This window comes from Brachycentrus maculatus, unplaced genomic scaffold, assembly GCF_059751285.1.
Source record: "Brachycentrus maculatus isolate JH-2025_06_01 unplaced genomic scaffold, ASM5975128v1 h1tg000089l, whole genome shotgun sequence".
NCBI classification, from domain to species: Eukaryota; Metazoa; Arthropoda; class Insecta; order Trichoptera; family Brachycentridae; genus Brachycentrus; species Brachycentrus maculatus.
This window is the reverse complement of record NW_028280843.1, coordinates 3,364,163-3,390,000: the sequence shown is the minus strand read 5'-3', so window position 1 is coordinate 3,390,000 and position 25,838 is coordinate 3,364,163. Positions and strand designations below refer to the sequence as shown.

At 30.2% G+C, this 25,838-nt stretch overlaps 1 protein-coding gene across 7 annotated transcripts in view; it reads left to right on the top strand.

Moving 5' to 3' along the window:
* LOC148310752 (uncharacterized) overlaps positions 1–25,838 on the top strand; it is a 33,942-nt gene that overhangs the window by 5,238 nt on the left and 2,866 nt on the right. For 2 of the 7 annotated variants that reach the window (XM_088258002.1, XM_088258003.1), the window contains exons 2-13: positions 6,573–6,767; positions 12,937–13,136; positions 17,992–18,210; positions 18,681–18,843; positions 18,937–19,704; positions 19,795–19,984; positions 20,130–20,191; positions 20,328–20,546; positions 21,102–21,320; positions 22,218–22,439; positions 23,865–24,090; positions 24,991–25,147. In XM_088258002.1, coding sequence (XP_088114128.1) covers positions 6,674–6,767; positions 12,937–13,136; positions 17,992–18,210; positions 18,681–18,843; positions 18,937–19,704; positions 19,795–19,984; positions 20,130–20,191; positions 20,328–20,546; positions 21,102–21,320; positions 22,218–22,439; positions 23,865–24,090; positions 24,991–25,147 — 2,739 coding nt within the window. In that variant the 5' untranslated portion in view covers positions 6,573–6,673. Of the gene's footprint in view, positions 1–6,503; positions 6,768–12,936; positions 13,137–17,991; positions 18,211–18,680; positions 18,844–18,936; positions 19,705–19,794; positions 19,985–20,129; positions 20,192–20,327; positions 20,547–21,101; positions 21,321–22,217; positions 22,440–23,864; positions 24,091–24,990; positions 25,148–25,838 lie in introns of those variants that run through there. The other 5 variants (XM_088258000.1, XM_088258001.1, XM_088258006.1 and 2 more) reach the window with 5 other exon arrangements.

Below are 25,838 nucleotides of genomic sequence, written 5' to 3'. Positions count from 1 at the left end.
AGACGACATTCTAACAGTAAAAGTCTACACACTGCACTTCAAGGCTTGGTGTTAATAAATAATTAAATAAATTAGGGACAGCTCATTAGCTGGGAGTTTTCTAGAATTCCCACCCCAGGAATCTGGAGTAATGTGTGAGGCATCTCGTATTACGCGGCGGAATGTCTTTACTGTTAAATATCAGTGCCATTTTACATATTACCTATTCAAGTTCAACGTTCTCGCGTTCCCTGGGTTTGCCGTTAAAATGTGAATTCTGACCTGCATGGCTAATAGATATAAAGTACCTTCCGCATTTAATGGAACAGAGGTTAAAATGTCGCCAACGTTTCCTCAACAACCACACTACAAATCAAATTGTTCAGACTTCAAGTAATTTATGCAGCCGGGATTAATTTTTGAAAAGTCACAGTTCGTTATTTATTGTAACTACAGACAGTTGGTAGAATTCCATTTTGAATTGTTGGGTAATAGTTTATCCAAAATAAACACGGTTATTGGATTGAATTCTACTTTTATTTACATATATATGATAATATGTGACGCGTTTCGTCTTATTAAGAGAACAACGTTTCGAAATTGTTCATATATATAGAACTTCCAAGAATTTGAATAGTGTGGTTGTCAATAATGGGTAGAATTGGTGAACGTTACACGTGTGTAAAGTGGTCACTTATGACGGTCTGTGCCGCCTATGACCAGCCTATGACGGTCGTCAGCCCCGTAAATGCCCAGACTTCCATATTCTTCTTCATCTTTGATGAGATGTCAAAAATAATATTACTAAGAGTGTTTATAAAAAGACGAAACGCGTAACATATTATCATGTATATGTAAATAGAAGTAAAATTTTATCCAATGTTTATTATGGATATATTACCCAAAAATTCAAATTACAGGTCTATTTTTATTGATTTCGATGTTGTATACTTATATTTCATAGAACTCAACACTTCAGAATGTAAAACAGAATGAAATGCGATAAATATAATAAAAAATATTTCAATTATAAATTTTAATATCAACTGTCACCACATTAGTAACATAACATATGTAAAAAGTATTTTTTTAAATTAAGTTCTTTCAAATTTACGTCTGAAAGATGACGTTCATTTATTTAAGAGCAAAAAATCATGTCGAATCCTAAAGTTCGTCATCGCATGACGCAGCGATTTGGTTGGATTGTCTAAAGAACAGAGTATATATGTAGAAGGAACCACCGAGAACAATTAAAATCCTTAAACAATACCTGAAATAGATAAAGTGACTCAAATCAGACTGGATTGCTGATTATCATACATACACTGATAGATTAGTCGAATAACTTTAGCGTTCAAATGGACAACATTCAGATATAGTATTTTTTAAATTACTTTTAAATTTACTTATTTAATCTACTTTTTCTAAATTTTTGAATATTTTTCTAGTTACATCAAAATCGTCCGCTATTTTGCCCCATCGTGTACAAACTTTTTTTTTAAAGTAACAGAATTTTGTCTGAATTTGTTCCATTTCATCAAGACAGTTATTGGCAGAACGGAATATCGGTGATATATGTGCATTTCAAATTTCTACATCTGAAATATATCGTGTAGTGAGACAACTTTCATAATTAAGGCTACTGAAAAACTTGATTTCATTGAAATCAGTAATCTAATTTTATATATCTAAATCAAAGAAAAATCTACTTTATTACTGGTAAATGGGTTTGCTGCATAAAACTAACACCTGAACATTTCGTAGAATGGACATTCCATCTAACTGGCATTTCCGGATTGAATGAAATTACTTGATACAATTTTTTTGTAAAATGATAAAAAAAAATGTATGAAATGAGAAAAATACCTCTCTTAGCGATTACAAAAATACGGTCACAATTAAACTTTGGATTTTGAAAAATATCTGGGTATATGTTACCTGTATGCCATTTACCGATATTTTTGCCTGGCCTAATATATTGTGAGAAACATACAAATATATCTATCTTACCACCACTCCGTTCCCCACAGGGGCAAAAAGAAGGAATAGAATACCACACCACCCTGTCTTTAGAAACATTTTTCGCCTCTTCCACATTCATGCATATTCTCATATAAAAATGCAATTAATTGTTCACAATTAGTACATATATAATTAGGTAAAAATCTTTTCGTTCAAATATCTACTAGGCGAGTATCACATATATACTCAAAACAATAAAATATAAATATGGGTCAGGAGTCGTAATAATCGTCGGGTATGTATGAGGAGATGCATGAATGTAGAAGAGGCGAAGAATGTTTGCAAAGACAGAGTGGTGTGGCGTTCGATTCTCTCTGCCTACCCCTGCGGGGAAGCGGCGTGATGGTTAGTTAGTTAGTTTATAAAATATAGCCCACAGGTGGTAGAAATAAATTTAAGCAATTAAAAATTAAATTCTTTCTTATTCTGTTTGAAAAAGTCCGTTCGAACGAAATATCCAGCGGTAGTGTCGATCGACCAATATGCCCGATCACTGTACACCACGACAGAATATCAAAAAAATACTCGTAAAATAAATATCACAAATCAATTGTTACGTTAGCTTATGATTAATGAAATAGTTCGGCTCGTGAATTCCAATTAATCGTAAAAAAACAGTATTTTTAAATATGCATCTTTTCAAAATGATTTCACGGCCAATTTTCAGTTGTTTTCAGTTACAAATAAAAATATATTAGAGAAAAAAACAGGTTGTCGCCATATAACGTATGTAATCAGATTAGCCTCACACAATCTCCGATGAGTATCATATGTTGTAAATACTTATAGCTAACATGTATTCATATCTACTAGAAATTTCTGCTGATTGCAAATAACAGTACTTATTTATGACATTTGATCATTAGCAACGAAAAATTAAAGCTTTAATCCATGTTATGATAATTTTATCACCTAGCTTTTGTGTTATAAAATATTATGTAGGATTATAACCTCATTTTTTTTATTGTTAGTGAAATAAAGTGACTGTGAATGTTAGTTTTTACATTTTTGAGGTAACGCCTTTAAACATATTTTTCCTGTTTTTATCAACAAAAAATGTGAATAGTAATTAATTAATCGTATTGAAATTTACTGATGATTTTTTGAGAATTAAAATATTTTCAGAAAATCTTTATAAGTAAAAATGTAAATGCGTGTTTGTTGAAAATATTAAGCTCCTTAATTCAACAATTACTTTGAATTTTTACACAGCGTTGCATTTGAATACGCGCGTGTTTTAACCGATTTTCGATATTTTCTTCGCGTTTCTGGGACAGATAAGATAATGTGTAAAGATATACATTCTAACCCTTATCCGCCCCCAATGGTGCATAGGGCACTGCATCGTAGCGACTCAGCGTTAGTGGCATGAAGGCAAGTTGATCAGACCTCCGCTTCCTGTACCAGTCTAGGGTGATATTAAATAAATATGAGAGTGAAAATAACCCCTATTTATTTTGACCCAGTACGGTAGCCAAACGCACTAACCATTACGCTACGGAGGTGGACAAGACTATTTCAAACATCTTTTTTGACCGCAATGGCAAAGCTATTTCTTAAACGTTTTGATATTTTTGATTAAATTGAGATTTTGAACATTTTCATTGTTTAACGAGCATTGTGAAATAATTTGTTTTAAATAATGCATTTTCTATTTTTTTCATTAAACTAGACTGAGCTACAGAAACGCGTGGCCGGGTACGGCTAGCATTAAATAATTAAGTTCTACTTAATGCCTTTTATGAGTTACGAAATTTATTTTAAAAAATGCTGAGCAATTTGATCAGCAGTTTATATTTCTAAAATACATACACCAATTACAAATACCTGCCCCAATGGTACAACCATAAACGCACACAATGGATAGCGCGGATAATTCAATGTATCACATTTGTCGCGAGGAGCGTCATCGCGCTTCTTAGCGCTCTTACGGTACTTTTAGCACTTTGAATCATGAGAGTTTGTGAGACATGATATATTTTATTCATTAAGTAGATTTAAATAATTATGCACGGTAGGATACATATATATATATAAATATATATATATATATATATATATATATATATATATATATATATATATATATATATATATATATATATATATATATATATATATATATATATATATATATATATATATATATATATATATATATATATATATATATATATATATATATATATATATATAAATATATATTTATATATATATATATATATATATATATATATATATATATATATATATATATATATATATAAATATATATATATGTATATATATGTATATATATATATATATATATATATATATATATATATATATATATATATATATATATATATATATTTATATACATATATATATATATATATATATATATATATATGTACATATATATATATATATATATATATATATATATATATATATATATATATATATATATATAAATATATATATATGTATATATATATATAAATATTTATATATATATATATATGTATATATATATATATATATATATATATATATATATATATATATATATATATATATATATATATATATATATATATATATATATACACATATATATATGCATGTATATATATTTTATATTTAAACATACATTGATATAGGTGAAATAGTAGAGGTCCCAATGTTCTGCCTTGGGATACACCAAATGCAATTTTCTCGAAAGCAATTAAATTATTACCAACCCTTCGTTTTTTAATCAATGATTAAACTTTATGTTTTTAAACTATTCGTTTCGTTTCGCATAGTGAACTCAGATTGATTTTATGTAATATTTTAAAGAATAAAAGCTTTGTCTAAATCTAATAGTTATAAATTTTTTACTGCCTCCAAGATCTGTCCCGAAAATGATTATTCTTTTACATATTTTTTTCGAGAGATTATGACTACATGCCTCAGTCTTCTTGACGTTGTACTATTGTATATTAAATTGTTTTGATCCACTAGATTTCTTAAGATTGGACATGGTTTTCTGAATTTTTCACATATTTTTTTACTTATCATTGTACAATAAAATGGGTACATTTTTCGCAAATAAAGCGAAACGAATATAAACACATCTATTCATAGAAATAAATTGAAAGAATAGCAGATGATAAAACTTCCTGGAAATTTTGTATGCTTAACATGTGAACGGATTTCTTCACAGTTACCCGTTAAATCTAAAGCAATGTCGTATTATAGTTGTACAATGTTGTGGTTTTATTCAATCATGCGTATAAAAAGAAATTTGTTAATGCGTCGGAGTAATATCATAATAATTGTATAATTTTTTTTTTTAAATATGTGTATTTTGGAAAAATAAAATACTTTTTTGATCCGCTCACATTTTTATTAAAAACCAACTAGTTTTGGCAACAGATTGTTGCCCTTTTCAGAGTTTGTTTTATGACGTTATGTTAGTCATAAAAAAACCCTGAAGAGGGCAACTGATTGTTGCTGAAACTAGTTGGTTTAAAAATGTAAGTGGATCGAAAAACAGAGTATTTTAATTCTCCAAAATGTATTACAATGATCCACAAAATTAATTGCTTTAAATATTCAAAATACGTATATGTGTGCCTGATTACGTATGAACCCTTTTAAATGTGTATACTTATTAGAAGCTTTGTCTATAATATTTACATATGTGAAATTTATATTACATTGTATTAAATAAATTTTGAACAATAAAAACTCAAAATAATAGAAAAATAATCAAATATTTTTATATTGAATATACTCATTTTAATGTATAATACTTGCCCTATACACCATTGGATGCGGGTAAGGGTAAGAAAAGGGAGAACAAACAAAGTAAACACAAAATAATAATCTACCTATTTGAACACGAAATGCAAAAAAAGTCTTTAAAAACAATTATTTTAGATAAGAACGAAACCTTGAAATAAATTTGAACAATTTATTTCATTTAATTTATTGGCGGTGACAAAACGGTTTTACAAAGTTTTAATTTAAATAACTAATGCATTTCTCCTAAATTTAGTCAAAAGTAAGCATTTATAAATAAGTAGAAAACTGAAATATAGATAGATAGAAAAGAAAATATTTTTACACAGAAAATTTCCGCATCGAATATATTATTCGTTCAATGAAATCGAAAGTCCTTCATATGTTAAGATTATCTGGATTGCGTAGTCCCCAAAAGAATTTACATGTGCTTACTGTTTATAGTTATGAAGCAATAAGAGTGTGGACTATATATTTATGACATTAGTTTTACTAATAATTCGATAAGTCTTATCTTTCTGTCTTATCGCGAATGTTGTACGTTTGTTCTAGTAGAAAATCCCTCTTGATTCAAGTGATTTCTATATCCCAGACAACACACCACACCTGATTCGATATTGACTCAGTCATTTTCATATCCGATTCTTACGAAAATATCTTAAACACGCACGTACTCTCGGGCACAGGAAAATAATAATCGTTTTATTTCTATATATTTATTACAATTCATTGTTGACTAGAGCATTGGCCAAGATTTTCCAGTACATGGATATATTGAAGTGATTTTTTTTGGTTAGAAAATGTGATACTTGGCTCTGAGATGCCAAACAATTTGTGCAATAGTATTGTTATTTAGTTATTGCTATTATAAATGTGAAGTGTAAGTGATTTTACGAAAATGTTGGACTACTTGTTTTCGATGGTGGCTGGCTTTTGGATAGGCATGTCAGGATTGTTATATCTGGCAGCCTATTGGATTGATGAAGTGTGGGGTAAGATGTTTTTTTGATTTTTTTTAAATTGCAACTGTTCAACTAAGGGTTAAGTCTGTCTAGAAAATAAATATTACTCATCGTTTCATGAAGAGCGATAATTATCATAACCATAAACAGTTGTGTACAATTAAAAAAAAACTTAACTCTTGACATAAATATACAAATTGATATACATAAAGAGTGTGAATATCTAATTAAATATTGTGACATAACGAGGATATCCTTCCTGTAACGTGTTTTAATATCTGAAATATGGACTTCGCTTGACGATGTATACATATCACTCACTCCTTTCAACAACGTCATATATCAAAAATCGACAATTTTCAGTTGTGCATGTTTTTGTAATGCCCAGAAAATGTACTATATCCCAGCAAAAGCGGCATATTTTTAACTCAATATTTACCCGCTACAAGGCAGAAAGTGTTGTTTTTGCATTTTAAAGAAAAGGTATCGCTTAATTTTTTCTTTAAATATACTAAATATTTTTCAAACCCAGAAAAAACATTCAGGTTTTACCTAAAAAGATCTGTTGCACAGTAAAAAGTTCAATAAGTGGCTTGATATTTATTTTTAATACATTGTATTATATTTTAAAATTTTGAAAACAATGTCCTGAAAAATCAAGTTTTTTTTATATATGACTTTGTTGAAAAGAGTGAGCGATATGTCGTCGCGGGGTTGATTTTCACCAACAACAAAGGAAATTTAGACAAGATTTTATTTAAATTGAGTGCTGTGATTTACAAATATACAAACTTTTCACAAAATTTTCTTCATAGTTATCTTAATACATTTAGACAAGCCTTTAGTATAAAGTAACCTAATAGGGTTATCCTTTTGAAAACATTATATAAATACCCCCCTTTGTAGTGTAATGTTAAGAACCTTTAACTACACATGGGTCATGGGCTCGTTTCAAATGTGAGTCAAATAAAAAAGTATAACATCAAAAACTAAATTACAGCTATCATCTACCACGTAAGACCTCACTGGCTAGTAATTAAATATTGAGAAGTAAAAAACATTATTTTCACAATTCCCTATTCATTCTCTGTTAGGAGTATATTTTTTTATAAACATCAACATTACACTTTTATATAAGTAACTACATTTAACAGTAATGCATAAAGATTATTGAAAATAAACGATATTATCGGACATGCAAGGTCCAAGTATTATCTATAATAAATATGCATGGACAGTGAATATAACATGTAAAACGTACCTGCACAGCATTTAGATAGTTACATATATAATATTTTACTACTCAGAATATATTTTTTTACAACCCTTATCCGCACCCAATGGTGCATAGGGCACTACATCATATATAAGTAGTGTTATCTTGATCGTTATATACACGAAGGAAAGGTGATCAGTCTTCCGTTTCAGGTACCAGTCCAGGGTCATATTAAATAAATATTAGACAGAAAAATCACTAATATTTTTTTGACCCTCTTGAAAATCGAACCCGGGATCTTCGGCATGGTAGCTTAGCGCGCTAACCACAATGCTGGCGGACATAGTGTAGTGGTTATTAGACCAATAATAAATTTCTTGGCGTTTATTATCAAACAAATAAAAATAATTTTCACCTCTGAACAAACTAATTGTGTTTATCAAATCATGACTATCATTTTGAATGTATCACGAAAAGAGCATGAAATTAATTTTGAAAATAAATTATCTATTTTTACCCATTTTAGGACATTAAATCAATAATCAATGATTTGAATTGATTTATGTGTTGAGAATTTCCAGCTAGCTTTCAAAATAAAATCTATGATTTTCTTACATCAAATATAATATTACAAAACTTGAGTTAATATTATTAATAATAATAATAAACTTGAAAATTTTATATTATTTTTTGACATCTCCTCAAAGATGAAGAAGAATATGGAAGTCTGGGCATTTACGGGGCTTACGACCGTCATAGGCTGGTTTAAGTGATCACTTTACACACGTGTAACATTCACCAATTCTACCCATTATTGACAACCACACTACTCAAATTCTTGGAAGTTCTATATATATGAACCAATTTAGAAACCTTGTTCATGAATCACTAGAACTTCACTAGTGAAGTGTTTATCAAATTTTTTCTAGTGAAGTTCTAGTGATTCATGAACAAGGTTTCTAAATTGGTTCATATATATAGAACTTCCAAGAATTTGAGTAGTGTGGTTGTCAATAATGGGTAGAATTGGTGAATGTTACACGTGTGTAAAGTGATCACTTAAACCAGCCTATGACGGTCGTAAGCCCCGTAAATGCCCAGACTTCCATATTCTTCTTCATCTTTGATGAGATGTCAAAAAATAATATGAAAATAACTCCTGTAATTGGAGATAATCCAGATTTTGTGAACAAGTATTTGGACACACTCAAAATGTTGGAAATTTTATATAGTGCCATTTTCGTAAAATACTACTTCAAGAGAGTTAAAGGTATTTAAACAAAAAATGTACGTTTGTTTTCCGTAAAATTTCAGTGCAGTGATTTCAGCTTGAAGTACATATGTACATATATGACTGTCTTTAGCTAATATTGCACTAAGAATTGAGAACGCTTACGATACGATACGCTTTAGATACGATAGAGAATGTGTTCTAGATTGGTTGCTCTTTATCTACAAAATTATACTCCTTATCAATATTGATGACAAACTGTAGAATTTAAATACAAACATTTTGCCCTGTTTTTTTTGTTCTTATCAAAGAGCATTTAATTTAGTCGATAATATTTTTCACAGATGTCGTATTTTTTTTATCAGTATTTCAACACATCTATTTTATAATTTAAATTTAATTTTGTTTTAAAATTATTATCATTATTCTGAATTTTCCAATCAATAGAAAACAATCACTCATTTGATAAAAAATAAAGGCATAAATTTATTACACACATGCAATAGAGGAATTAAATAAGATCACTTGGAAATATTAGAAATTAAAAAGGCAATTAATAATAATTTACAGCTAATGAATACACAAGTAAATGATTGTGCTAAAAGTCCGTTATTAAATACGTTTCCAATCACTCATCATCCCTGATCCCTTTTGACTGTGACTGCCAATCAACACAAAAAATAAAGCCACTTGAAATCTACCCAAGCCTTTTTCCCTAACCGTCAAAATATTTTGAATATTGTTAAGTAGATAGTGTTTTAGTATTTATCAGTCTTGATAAAGAAGCGGTTAGCTTCGAAACCGGTAGACATTATAATTTAGTTGTAATAAATAAATAAAATAATCGTGATTTTAAAACAAAATTACATTATCAGTTAAATCAAAAAGTTAGTGCTTCAAATATAAATATACATCTATTTTAAATAAGGTGGTTTTATGGGTGAAATTATTGACTTTCAATAGTCTAGATCAGGGGTGGGGAACATTTTCATTTCTAAAGGATATTATCGATCTGCTCAATATATTGAAAAAGCTACGCTTGTAAAAAGTCAATCCATCGACCTTTTTTTGAGTTTTGCGGAGATATGGAAGTTGAATTTTTATATTATATATTTAGAATCAGAGTAGCTAAAAGATTGCATGTGGCCTCATGGCAGCAAATTATCTACCCCTGATCTAAATTAATGACTTTATTTGGTCCTAAAAATTAATTTTTAAAAATCAGTAAATTTGCTGCCTTATGCTTCCATCATTATTTTTTCTGTTAATAATTTTTAAATCACTCATCATTGATTATAATAATTTCTTTTAATACGTTTGATTTAAAAATTAAAAAAAAAAAATATTATATTTTATTTTTATAAAATCCTGTCATATTTTTTTTATCGAGCAATGATAAATATTTTTCTTCATTTTAATTCTTGTGATATGCGTATAAATTTTTTATCGAGATTACCATGAGAAACTTCATCAAAACATGTAAGATTTCCTTAATAAAAACTATCATTATTAGTTATTTATTTTGCCTGTTGACATATATAGGTACCTACACGAAATAAATAACAATAAAAAAATTGTTAATAAAAAAATATATTTCCATGACGTCAATTTAAATTACATATTTTAAGGTTTCATAAACCTTTTTTTTGTTCATAGCAGCCACTATACTCACATTATATCTTGATTAAATTTTGGATGTGAAGTTTTTATCGATAAAATATGATTATCACAACCAGTGACGTGCACAGCAAATTAATTAGGGCAGGCAGTAGAGGTAGGTAGTAAGTTACGATAGGTACTACTAACTAGGGTAGGCAGTAGAGGTAGGTAGTAAGTTAAGATAGGTACTACTTACTAGGGTAGGCAGTAGTTGTAGGTAATAAGGTAAGCTTTTTATGTGACGCGCATAAGTTAGGATAGGCACTGCTTTTCTGCCCATATGAAATGCACGCCCCTGATTACAAGTATGTAAGATCATATCACAATATATAATTTTCTTTTTATATGTAGATACATACCGACTTCTTGAATGAAACGAAGACTTATTATGTCCTTGAGAATTTTATTAACGCTGTTATTTTAGAAATAATTTAATATTTACATAAAATAAATATTAAATATTAAGTTAAAAATATGCCGCTTTTGCTGGGATATAGTACATTTTCTGGGCATTCTGAAAACATGCACAACTGAAAATTGTCGATTTTTTATTTATGACGTTCTTGAAAGGAGTAGCGATATGTAACTTGAATTTCGATTATCAATTTTAATTTATAACGTTTTTTTTAATATTCCGCTTAGATGTAATATGTATATTTGTATTAATAGGTCTACGAGCAATTACATTTTTTTATTAATACATGGAAAAAAGTTTATTGTTTTTATTATGGGGTTGAATAATAAAACATTTATGGTATCTTATATATAATCAGTGAATTAATTAAACAGTTAAGCAACCGTTATAGAAATTCCGAACATTTGTGATAAGCGCTATTTATGTCACAAACAATGTTTATCACGAACGATAAATATGTAATTTAGATAATTCTGAAATGGTGTTCAACGAGTGATTTTTAACATATTAAAAAAATATATCTAAGGCGTAGGTTTGTACTTAATTCTCAAAAAATACTCGGATGTATGTTAGTATAACTTATTATTTTTTGACATCTCAACATAGGATGAAGAAGAATATGGAAGTCCGGGAATTTACGGTTCGTACGTGATGATAAAGTGATCACTTTACACACGTGTAAAATTCACCAATTCTACCTATGATTGACAACCACACTACTCAAATTCTTTGAACTTCTATATATGTGTGCATATGGTCTAATTTCGAAACATGGTGCGTGAAACACTAGAATTTCACTAGAGACATCTGTTGGTAATATGAAAGAAAGCTTTTTATGGAGCAGAACTGTGTCTTCTTCTTCTTCTTTTAAATGGCTTTTCACCCTTCTTGAGTGTTCTTTTTTTAACCCTTATCCGCACCCCAATGGTGCATATGACACTACGTCATATAAACGCAGTGCTATCATCATTGTTTACACATGAAGGAAAGATGAGCAGCCTTCCGCTTCAGGTACCAGTCCAGGGTAATATTAAATAAATATTACAGTGAAAAAATCACTCATATTTATTTTACTCCCCTTGGGAATCGAACCCGGGACCTCCAGAACGGTAGCCGAGCGTGCTGACCATTACATTCTTGAGTGTTCTAGCCAGTAGTAAACTGTTTAATTTGTATGTGAAGTCCGAATCTTGGAATATAATCACATACATGAGAAACACTAGAAAATATCCTATGAAAATAATATGAAAAATAACTCATTTAACTGGCGATAATCCAGATTTGTGATGTTTTTTGACAATATTTTTGTGCTTTCACACAAACTTCATGGTTAGATTAACGCAGAGAACATCATAGTCTAAGTCAAATGAGAATCAAACATATTTATTAAATTGGAGTTAGGCAATACAAAAATTATCAGAAAACTTCTCAGTTCTTCTGTTACTTTTCTCTTCTTTGGTCCAACGTCTTAACTACGTGACGCCATTATATGGGTCTTGAAATTGTCACGATAGTGAAATACTTCTATATATGGGATATGATACGAACTACGCACGGTGAAATGTTCTTTTGGTGGTTTTATATGTACACTTAAAGAAAAAATATGTGAATTGCTCCGCGGGCCCCAAGTAGACACCCTTGCTTTATATCTTTATAACTATGATCATTTTTATTCCAGATCTACCGGTGACTAAGGCGGAGTCTGCCAGCACCGCCCACAGCCGGCTGCAACAACTCGTTCAGCGGGTCATAGAGGAAGCCCTCCATCTTCCGGCCTTCCTGGACTTCAGTGGCCTTCCCAGAGACTCCCAGGGCCGACTGCCCGAGTTCAACCCGACCACTTATGAGGACTTGCTGGCAACTGCTATACTCAATAAGGTAGATGTTTCTGATTATGAAATTGTTTCGTATACTGCTATATAAAAGATAAAAAGACATCCAATGAATATATTGGATGTCTTTTTATCGTGAGTAATAGATTTTCATGAATAAATTTATCTTATTTTCCCTCAATTATCTTAATACTATACTTGAATATGATATATTGCCTTATTTTGGACGTGATAAGTGGATTAATTATTGCGAAATTCAAAGAAAATTTGCTTTCTTCGTTGATTTTCGATACATGCGTCTAGAACATGGTTTCTCAAACGTTTCACCCCGTGCACCAATCGTCTCGTTTTTTTCGCAGGGGCTATTTTATAAGAAGTCCTCTCCGCCATTGTGTATTGCAATGCAGAATAATTTAAATCAACCAATGATCATTTGAGAATGATTATTGATGAGTTCTACCTCACAATTTAGAATCATGCAAAATAATGACTAATTATTAATATTCGGTCTTATTTTTCTCATCAGCTAGTCCTTTTTAAGTTAGTCCTTTGCTGGTACCGTTATGATGCTAACCATTTTTTTTATTGACAGATGTTTTTTTTTTCTGTAGGCGAATGAATTTTTGACCTTTGAATTTTTCATACAATCTTTTTATCGAAAAAATACAATCAAGTGATTGTATCTTTTTAAAAGAAAAAAATAATCTACTGTTATTTATATTTGAAGCGCTTACTTTGTGATTTACCATGTTGTAACTTACAAAATAACTTTGTTTTAAAATTACTATATTCATATATTTTATTGAATATAAGTATATGTATAAACTTGAGAGATGTATAATATTTATATATAAATACTTTTTACTATTTATTGATTCGGCAGTAACTTTGTGGAATGTTGTTGTTTTTTTTAATTGACACTTGTATAATGCTACTTATGAATTTTATTTCATTACACACATCTAGTTTCGAACCAGCAGATGTTTTCATCTACAGGTGAAAACATCTGTTAATTTTCGAAACTAGTCGTGTGTAATGAAATATTACTCAGTAAGTGGTATAATACATTGTTTAGTGTTTTTTTTTTAAACAATCAATACTTTACTTATCTGGGAGCAATAATCTCTGATGCGAATTGAAGTAATACGTTTTGTCAGGTAAAAAAAGAAGCCAAGAAAGTGGCCTATCATAACAGAAAAGCAGACTTTGTATGGTATCGCGGGAAGAGCATATGTCACTTCAACTAATTGTTCGAAGGGATGAACAGTGAAAAAATAACTGTTTTACGAGGAAAATAAGTTCATAGATTCGATATCGATGTTATTTTTTGAATTTTTAAATACATTTTTAGGATAATCTTAAAGTATCGTCCAAAAACAATCCCAATTTCGGCGCATCTTTTATTCATTAAATAATAATAAAAATAAATCCCTTACCGCACCCCAATGGTGCATAGGGCACTGTTTCATATAAACGCAGTGTTATCTCAATCGTTTACACATGAAGGAAAGGTGATCAGCCCTCCACTTCAGGTACCAGTCCAGTGTAACATTGAATAAATATTAGAGTGAAAAAATCACTTATATTTATGAAACCCCCCTAGGAATCGAACCCGGGACCTCCATAACGGTAGCCGAGCATGCTGACCATTACACTACGGAGGCGGACATTATTCATTAAATGTTGGAAATAATTTTGATTTTTGAAGTCAATTGTATATAGTTTTTGTATTCTGGCTTTAAAGACTTTCTTATTTATCGGTGTTATCACGTTAAAAACATTTTGAGTACAACGAAGCACCGTTATCTCAATTAATATCTAATTAATCAATGGGTTACAATCAAGTATATATGTACATATTTATCTTTAAAATAAATAATAATCTGTGAAAACTTCCAATCTTATCTCGTTATTTTCGCCAAAAGTATATGATAAGGACGTAAAACATTCCTGCATATCGATGGTAACCCTGTTTTATAAATTTGCTCATAACTTCTCAAGTATTGAGTACGAACTGTAGAATCGATGGTAGTTTGAGTCGGTTCAGTGCACCTGCGAGTAACATGACACTCGGGGCCAACCATTAGACCGTTTGGGATGTTTTTCATTTCAAAAATAATAATCTGTGAATTGAGATAAAACATTGCAAACGTCTCTGTGAATTAAACTATCAATAGAGTTGGTATATTTTATTTTAATTTTTTCATTATTATATCCTTCGTTAATCTGACGACATTTTTATTGTAAGACAATATAATGCTTTAAATACTGATCATCATATTAAATGCAAAAAAAGGCAAAATACTTTTACGATTACGGTTTATTACTATATTTTTAATTACGAATTTGGATGTTGTTTTAATTACAAAATCTCGTGAAATACATCATATACCGTAAACTGACCGTAAAAATAAAGACTATTTGTTTTTCTTATATTTTTTCTTCATAAATGAACATTTACTTTATATTTTAAAAACATGCATTTAAAGAGCTGTTAAATAACATTTTTTGTGTTAAATTGTCTTCATTTTTATACATTTTATATTATTTATATATTTAGATATTTGCTCGAAAATATGTTTAAAAAAAAAAACACCGATCTTGTTTTATGAATTTTATTTTAATAAAACGCGTAATAAGAAAGTGATAAGATGAATGTTGATACCACAAAAAAATGTGATAAAACTGCGAACGATCCATCAAACGAGGTGAGAATTATTGAGTACATATTTTTGTATTTATGACAGAATTTACTTAAAGCTTAACGTTCGTCAAGGTGTTTCTTTTTATGTACTTTTTAGGCAATGATATTCTTACAATGTCAATTTCCTTTACAAATTACAAATATTTCAAATATTTAAAATATTGATAACGTACCTTCTTTAAAAACTCATCTAAGAAGGACTATTGTGGATAGATTTTTTTAAAACGTATCATCTTTATTTATTTTATTTGTTAATTATTTATGCATTTAAATGCATTGTAAATGATTATATAAAATAATGATACTCTACACAAAGTTTACTATTGAACAGGTTATCCCAAGTAATTCGAAATAAAAACATCGGAGATAAAAATTTATAGGAAGTAATTATTTTCAAAATAACAATAGAATAATTAATACGTTTCATAAATATTCCCCTTCTAGATGACATTCACACATGACGGAGGTCAAAACAACCATTGCATAATATCTATTACATAGTTAATACCATAAACAATTGACATTTAGTTTTATTTGTGAAATTCAATTCCACTTCAATGTCAAAACATACATTATACCTTATACTATTTCTTCACTCTTTCAAAAACTTCGTGTATTCTGAAAAATAAAGTATTATTTTCAAATTAAAAATCAATTTAATATTCAAAAGCAACCAAAAATAACTGATAATAATGATAAAAATGCATTATATGTACAATTGATGGCTTATGTCAGTGGTCACCAATTTTCTTGAGAAAAGTACCGGATTGATTTTTTTGTAAACACGGGGGGCCGGATCAAAAATAAATTATTTTTTCGAACAACTATTTTTTTATTATTTTGGGTTCACTACCTACTGACTAATCGAATTCCAAATTATAAATTGAAATATAGCGGGCGTGAATTCACAACCAAATAACAAAACTATTAAATATGATATATTGTTTTTAAATAAATTATTTATACGGAGAAATTGGTATTTTTTGGAGGGCTGGATGAAAATGTTTTCTGGGCTAGATCCGACCCGCCCGCGCGCGGATTCCCTAATTTTTAGTTTGAGGACATCCACTCCAAGAAAGTCGAAAGTGTTTGCAAATCTAAATTTACTCAGAAATCCATCAGAAAATACATATTTTGAAGACAGTGAATTCGACAGCGAATAAAAAGCAATGTTGTTTAAATAGCCGTTTATGTTCCTATTTAATTTTTGATAACTTTGAGAGTAATATTGTAGCAATATGCTTTGTTTGGTTATACCATATACATTTTTTTTAATTAAAAAAATGTGTTTTATTTTTTTATTGCAACAAATTCAAAGGTGTTTTTCATATAATTTTCTCGGCTTTCCTCGGCACTTTTTCCTAACTTTCACTACACGAAACTAAAACCTACTGTATGGACTAACTTGTTACCAAATGAAATTTCAATTGTTCATTCAAACATTTTTTTATGCCAATAATAATCTTATCAGTATTAAAGTAAAACCAGATCGGTCATATTACACACTATACCACAGTCTAAACGTTGGTTACCCCTGCCTTACGTAATCACTCGAATAAGTTAGATCCTTTTGTGTTATACACACTAGAAGTCATTCAATAAGCTAAAAAAACTATATTTTATTGATAATTAGTAATTTTAACAGCTTTTTAATGGAGTTTTCCAATATTTCAAATTCATTGCTATTTCAACATAGATGGAGAAGTCTATTGAGATGCGAATATGGAAGTCTAGGAATTTACGGAGCTTACGATCTGTCATTGGCTAGATTAAGTAATTTACATTCTACTCATTTAGGTTTCTTTTATATAAATGCTTCAATTGCAGAAATTAACTTAGGTACTAATTTTGTAAAATAGTAGAGGTCCCAATGTGCTGCCTTGAGGTACACCAAATGCAATTTTCTCGGAAATTGTTACATTATTTATCAACTCATGGTTTTTGGAGTCAATCAATAAACTATTTATTCCTTATTAATCATTATCCTAATTAAAGTTATATGGTGAATTCAGATTGATTTTATGAAATGTTTTAAAGAATAAAAGCTTTTTCCAAATCTAATAGGTAAATAATTCTCACCACAATCTAATTGGAAACTAAATGTGACTCATAATTTGCCAACTGCAGTTTCCGCATACACAACTGTCCAGAACTCTGGCTGATTATTTGAATAAATAAAAATACTGTTATATTTCAGGTAATTGGACGATACCAACACGACCTGAAGCGCAGCACAGGAGCCAGCAGTAGCGGAGTGCACTCGGGCAGTTCTAGTCCAGACGGGGCTACAGGAGGGCCGCGGCGCCGAGCCCGGCGCCCTCGCTCTGGAGACAGTTCCCCCAGCCTGGAACCAGCCTCACAGGATGACTATATCCACTCAGACTCCAGCGGGCGAGCAACGGATGGACTGATTATAGTGAGAATCTTTGTCGATTAGCAACCTATTTCTTCTATAAAGATAGTCTGGAATGACTGGTTGTGATTGGTAGACTCGAGAGGAAGACAGGGAGAGGAAGACAGGGAGAGGAAGACAGGGAGAGGAAGACAGGGAGAGGAAGATTCCCCACATGATGGACCGATCAAGTTAAGACAACAGCCAGCACCACGGTGTTTGGAGCGCTACGTGAAGCTCAGTCAAGGGATACCTGGAGAAGAGTCATTGATTCGACAAGGGTCACAACCCTCAGTAATGAGGACTAAGATAGAGAAGAAGAACCTTTTTCTTGAAAGGTCCAATGTCTTGCGAGGTAAACGCTGGCACATTATGGGCTGGCACATTGTGCACCTGATCGTCCAATAAATTCTTGAATTCGGTTAGATTCTCTCAATAACCTTTTCGATAAACATAATGTTGATATCTAGTGATGTAATATTTGTGTGTTACAGAATAAAGATCGTTCTTTGCGTAGCGGTGATTCAAGCACTGATGACGAAGAACATTTTACCGCTTCTTACCACAATCCAGTCGATGGTGCTTTAGCCAATATAAACTTCCACAAAAGCAGAGTTGCCTTTCCGGAATACGGGGGAGATATTGTTGAATCAACAGGTAAAGCAAATTGCTAAATAAACAAATCGTATTGGAGTCTAAAAGCAGTACTTATTTTACAAAAAGAGAGTAAAATGTTCATTTTTTTTACAGATATAAGCCTCGAGACACAAAATTCCAATGAAATGAACCATCGTGAAACTAATGGAAACCTCAGTCAAAACAGTGATATTTATGCAAACAATAATTCATGGGAAGAAAACTGGTTGTTCCAGAAGAAAAGGATAAAGAATTCCCAGTCTGTGCCAGTACCTATGCTCATTCCAAATTCTAACACAGAATACCGAGCCAAGATTGGTGATCGTGACGCTGAAGACACAACGGACCTTTCCGAAGCAGGATCAGAAACTGATGAAAACCCAACTGATATAAGCCAAGTGTTAGTGAACTCGAAAACAATTATTGGAGGAAAGAATCCAGACATTGTTTTGGCATTGATTGACCAAGACATGAATGAGAATAATGTACCATTGCTCAATATGACTGACAACAGTGGTCCAGAAGTAACAATAATTGAGAAAACATCTCAAGTAAAAGACAACAAACTTGCTGATGTTTTCAAAGACGAAAATGACAATCAGGAAGTTGTCTTTGATCTGATTAAAATTGGAGATGAAGAAAACAAAAATAAAACTATTAATGTATCCATTCAGTCAACATTAGAAACTCCAATGACTCCGGGTACTCCGACAATTCAAGCGAATGCCATGCGAGAGTTTTTGCGTAGTTTAGAATCAGATGAAGCTGATAGACAGATACATAGCATAGGTCTATCCACAATGAGGTCGTCTTCAATCATAGAAGATGTTTTCACAGAAGATCTTCATGATGCAACTAATTTAGATGTCGTTGAAAAGAAAGGTAAGAAGCTAGAATCTTTTAAACGTTACTGAACGTGAAGTTTTTTTTTTCTTAATATGCCAATTTTATTTTTCTCAATCTCTGTTATAGAAGAAGATAATTTGGAGTCGTTGGAAGGTCATCAACAAGAAAGTGAATACATAGAAACAATAACATTACCTGTACAAAGACATATGGATAGCTTGAAAAGACAACATGATGTTCCCATTCAAGGAAGCCTTTACCTCGATGAAATGGATGACAATGAAGATGAACCACCACCACCTTTACCAACGTCTAAGTAATGTGAAATTTTAAAATTATTTAGAATCTCAAGTTGAAATTTTCTTTAGCCAGTAAAAAAGTGTTATTTACGATTTCACCATTTTCAGTAGATAAAAAAATACATTCATACTGTTACTCTATAAAGCTACTTTTTATTTCAGACTGCCAGACCCTTCTGAAATACAAGTAGAGGAAGAAATTATACTTATGCCCATGGTTCCAGGTAATTAGCTTATTTTAAAGTGTACAAATCCATGTTCATATTTTCCTTGATTGAATATTGTCTATATTTTCTTGTATTACTAGTATCTTGTAGAACTAGTTTAGTTTTAACTTGTATAAATTGCACCTTTCCACAGTTCTTTCTGCACACATTGAAACTAGCATTGAACAGCGCTTTAATGTAACAGAGAGCAAGCAAACTGAAAAAAATTATATCATCAATGAAAATGATGATATTCACATTGTTATGAATGGGAAACTATTAAAAAATGAAGAACAAGACGCGATTGTAGAACACACTCCAAAAACTCAGGATTTTGATGTGATTAAATATTCTGGAAATGAAACAACGCCTGGTAATTTTTTTGAATACATTGCTCTAAAATTATTTTTAAGTCGTCTTGGCCCAGATGTTTTCGTCATTTTACATACCTATCTGTAGTTCAAAATATTTTCTAATCTTGCACTACATATATAAAACCTGTGAATGTTGCGGGATTACTGGAATGTATGGAATAAATAAGGATTTTTAGATAAAATAGTCAGTACATTTAGTATTGCAACTAATAACTAAGTATGTACTTGCAAAATTACTAAATGTGTCACTTAGTAAATATTGAAGTATTTGAAGTGTTAAATAAAAAGTGCCAAATTAGCAATATTATCAATCTGTAAATAAAGTATTTTATACTGTCACAGCATTATTTATCGCAGGCAATATTTTCTGCTCTTGATATATTACAAAACATATAGGTACTCAGAATTAATTGTTAATAAATTTAACTTGGGAAATGCATATTGAAGACAAGAACCACCAACGCCTAGTGAATAACAACAACAAAAAAACAGTTACTTATAAAACTATAACTGGAACAAACTTATCAACTTGTGTAAATTGCACCTTTCCACAGTCCTATCTGCACACAACGAAACTAACATCAAAGAGCACTTTAACATCACAGAGAGCAAACAAATTGAAATAATTGAAACTGTTGATGAAAATGACGCAATTCAATTTGTTATAAATGGGGAACCATTTAAAAATGAAGAACATGACCCGATTTTCGAAGAAAGTCCCAAAACTCGGGACATTGATGTGATTGAAAATTCTAGAATCGAAACGACACCTGGTAAAATAATTCAATAGCTATAAAATAATTTTCAAATCTTGTAGGTCCTAGGGTTTTGTTTATTTACATACCTACCTATCTGTAGTTTAAAATATTTACTCATCTTGCACTACATATCGTGGGTGTACTGGCTAAAAACCTTCACTCAAAAATATGCAATTTTGACTGAATGATGCATATGATAAAGTTTTCAATGTTCTATAAGCTGGCAAAATACACTACATATGTAGTTTGAAATGGCTTTGAAATATGTGGTTTTAAAAGTAAATTCAACTTCGAGTTTAAAATCGGTTATTATATTCAGGCTAAGAGCATTAAATAACAGAGATTATTAAAACAGGGATTTTGGAGTTATCGTTTCTTTTGCCAGTATACCCATGATATATAAAACCTGTGAATGTTTCGAGATTACTGGAATGTATGGAAAAAATAAGTATTTTTAGATAAAATAATCAGTACACTAATATTTTAACTAACAACTACTTGCTAAATTACTAAATGTGTCATTAAGTAGATATTAAATTATTTGAAGTGTTAAATCATTGTGCCAAATTAGCAATATTATCAACCTGTAAATAAAGCATTTTATACTGTCACAGCATTATTTATCGCTGGCAATATTTTCTCCTCTGGATATGTTACAAAATATATACCCAAAATTTATTAATTGTTTAAAATGTAAATATGAAAAGGTTTTACATTATATGCCCTGTATTTTTTTGTTGTTATTGTAAATAATCGTCTTACTATTTTACAAATAATTTTAAAACTTGAAAACTGGATATTTACATCAAGACCAGAACCACTAATGCGTAATGCAAAACAACAAAAATACAAGTTCTTAACTATAACTTGAAAAAAAACTTATTAACTTATGTAAATTGCACCTTTCCACAGTCCTATCTGCACACAACGAAACTAACATCGAACAGCACTTTAACATCCCAAAAAGCAAACAAATTGAAATAATTGATGAAACCGTTGATGAAAATGACGGAATTCAATTTGTTATGAATGGAAAACCATTTAAAAATGAAGAACATGACCCGATTATTGAAGAAAGTCCCAAAACTCGGGACATTGATGTGATTGAATATTCTGGAATTGAAACAACACCTGGTAAAATTACTCAATAGCTATAAACTTTAAAATCTTGATTTTAAAATTTTGTCCTAGGGTTTTGTTAATTTACATACCTACCTACTTCTAATTTATGATATTCACCAATGTAGCGATAGCTCATAGATGAAACCTTATAATGCCTAATTACTGGAATATATGGGATTATTCTAAAATAAAATGTCTAGTTCATCTGATACTATAGACTACTAAGGACTAAATGTTGGATTATTGGAAATAGTATAACATAACTTTTATATGCTGAATTAGTTGTGTTTCACTGTAAAATATTCACAAAATTTAAAGCACTTTCTTGCACTAACGGATGCACATATGAACTAATGTCACTAACTCATTATAGATGAAACGAGTATGGATGAAACGGTTTATGTAAACTAAAATTCAAGGACTGTAGCATTAAATAAAAATATCTATATTTGTTTATTGAACTCTTATACAAAGGGTGTATTAATTAGCAGGCTCATTGCCATAAAGCGATATCTTTTGATCCACCAAAGTAAAAAAAAAATTATAACTTGTATTCACATATTGAATATAGACGTCATTATAGAGTATTAAATTTGCAATTACCTACTTTATGAATTGAATTGCAGGATAGTACAAAATTAACATAAAACTTCGATTAAGTTTTTTAGCCAAATGGGTTAAAAAAAACTAGCCAACAAGTTAAAAATAAATTATTGAAGAATTAATTCGGTGCCCATTATCATTTAAAATTAATTTCACGACTCTGTTAACAAATTGACGCAGTATTTATGTATGTCATTTTTTCCCTTAAGAGAATGAAATCAATAAAACCATTAGAAATAAACCAAATATGTATAATTTTTTTGTTTTAAAGAGAAATATTTGTTATTTTATTATTTACACAAATATTTCAATTTCATACAATTTCTGTGAGCCTAACCGGCTCATTATTAGAAATAGGTATCAAATTGTGGTAGAGTAGGTTCCAACCGAGAAACTCAGCCTTAAGAGTCCGCAACACTTACTACGGGACCACAACCCGACACTATTGATTCATTAACCGGTTCAGTGCTACGAGCGCGTTAACGTGCCCTCCGATTCGTGCTCCTCAGACCGACTATACAAAATGAAAAGCTCAAACTCTCATTTGAGCTTTTCGCAAGCCAATATCAAATCCAATTGCGATATTTTTTAATTGGAATATATTTAGAATACATAGAAACATATATTCGAAAGATCAAGAAATGCTAAAATATTACAATTTACCAATATTATCAAAGTTACAGTGATATTTCTAAAAGCTTTCACATTTTGGTTTAAAAAAATCACGGCCTGCTGGGTACAAGCATATTACTACTTCCGGCATCTAATGAATATTCTTATATTTATATAACTATAACTTATAATGAAATCATTGATGGTTTGATATTTTTAAAGGTTCTATTGCGGAGAGAGAGCACAAAAAATGGCTGAATGCAGTTCCAATGGAAAATAACCCATATTCACCCGAGGCCATTGAAAGGCGATTGAGTAAACAAAACAATAGTTCATTGTTTGATATGGTTACAAAAAACACACCAACTGAAAATGTACAAAAGGAAAAGAAGACAACAGGAGTACCTCTACAAGTCGTTTTGAGTGAAAACCAATCAGATTTTAAAAGGTAAAAGTAAAACATTTTTTAATGTTTCCAATTTGAAGAAATGATACAGAAAGAATTTCAACTAATTTAATAAAGGTTTTAACTCTATTATTTCATTAAAAATTCAATAGATAGGGGTAGGAGCTCTCACATAGTTTGTTCCCTACATATACATATAATATATAAATATGTAAGCTCCAAAATCTATTTTAATATTAATATTCAATTATGGGCAGAATGAGCAACGTTACATGGTGTATTAGTAGTCACTTAACCCATATCATGACGGCCATTAATCCTTTTAATGTTCGGATTTTTATCGGAAAAACATGGTTCTCTCAGTTGATCTATAATATCTCTAAAGTATAATCTTTATTTACCATATTTATAAAGTAAAAAATTCAAAAGTAAGTATTTTACATACTTATCTAAAATATTTGTTCAAAATCCTGCTTCCATGTAAGCTTCATTAAACAATCTCCAAATATATTTTTGTTCACAGAGATCTATGTATAGGGGTTTATAATATTTTTTTTGTTTAACTGCCCAGGCTAAAATATCAATTAAAATATTTTCCCATTTTGAAATACATTATATCGTTTCTTGAATGTTTTTCGCAGTTACTTTATGGTACATTTTACAAACTTAATGAAATAAAACAACTTTGTTTTCAACCACTTTTTATTGGTACTTTTTTTCTCCAACTGGTTTCAATAAGAACCTTGTCTTCATCAGGGTTAAACATGTACCTTAATCCTGATGATGACAAGGTTCTTGTCGAAACCGGTTGGAGAAAAAAAAGTACCAATAAAACGTGGTTAAAAAAAATTGTTTTATTTTATAAAGTTTACATAATATTGTTTTTTTGATAATATATTTCACACATGAAACAAAAAAAATTAATTGTAATTTTATTTACAGGTACGGAAGAGATTACTACATCAATGAAGCAAAAAAAGCAACCGGAGCACGAAAACGTTTCTCAGAAATGAGATTTGATTCTGTTCCCGATGACTCCGTTAAAATCGAATATAAACCAAACAGGTTGACGCGATCAACATCCGAAGCCATAACTCCAGTAAGTTTCAACAATTCGTTGAATGATCTGGAAGGTTCTGCGTTACATGAAAATATATCGAGAGTTTGCATGAGGTCTAGAAATGCTAGCCACGGCTTTGCTATTAATCCTTTATTTGAAAATACTGACACAGATATCCAGCGAAGCTCCTCAGATACAAATATCAGAACGAGGAGACCTGATTATTACAAAACCCAAACTGACATTTATCCAAATTCCCAACTGACATCTAAAACTAAGGAGTATGCGAATATTGATCTGTTAAAACTGAATATACCTATAAAACCCGAAGTTGTTGAAACTAAATATCATACACTTAGCAGTTTGCGTTTGTTAAAAAGTGAAAGTTTAGGGAAGAATAAAAGCACACAAAAACCTAGCTTAGAAACCATATTTGGAGGAAGTTTGCGGCTTAGAAATAGCAATAATTTTTACAGCTTGCCGAAGTAGAATCTCTTTTTTAACTCTGAAATTATTAGTAAATAATAAAAAGTAGTTTTATTGATAAAAATGTTTTATCATATTTTCATACCATTTAGTAAGAATCAGAACTAAAAGAAAAATAAATAAAAGCATATTTTAAATATAGGATAAGAAAAAATATATATTAATCTTTTTATGTATGTATATATTTTAAAATGGATATTTTTATCATTCAACTAGCAAGCTGGCACATAAAAAAACGTAAAGG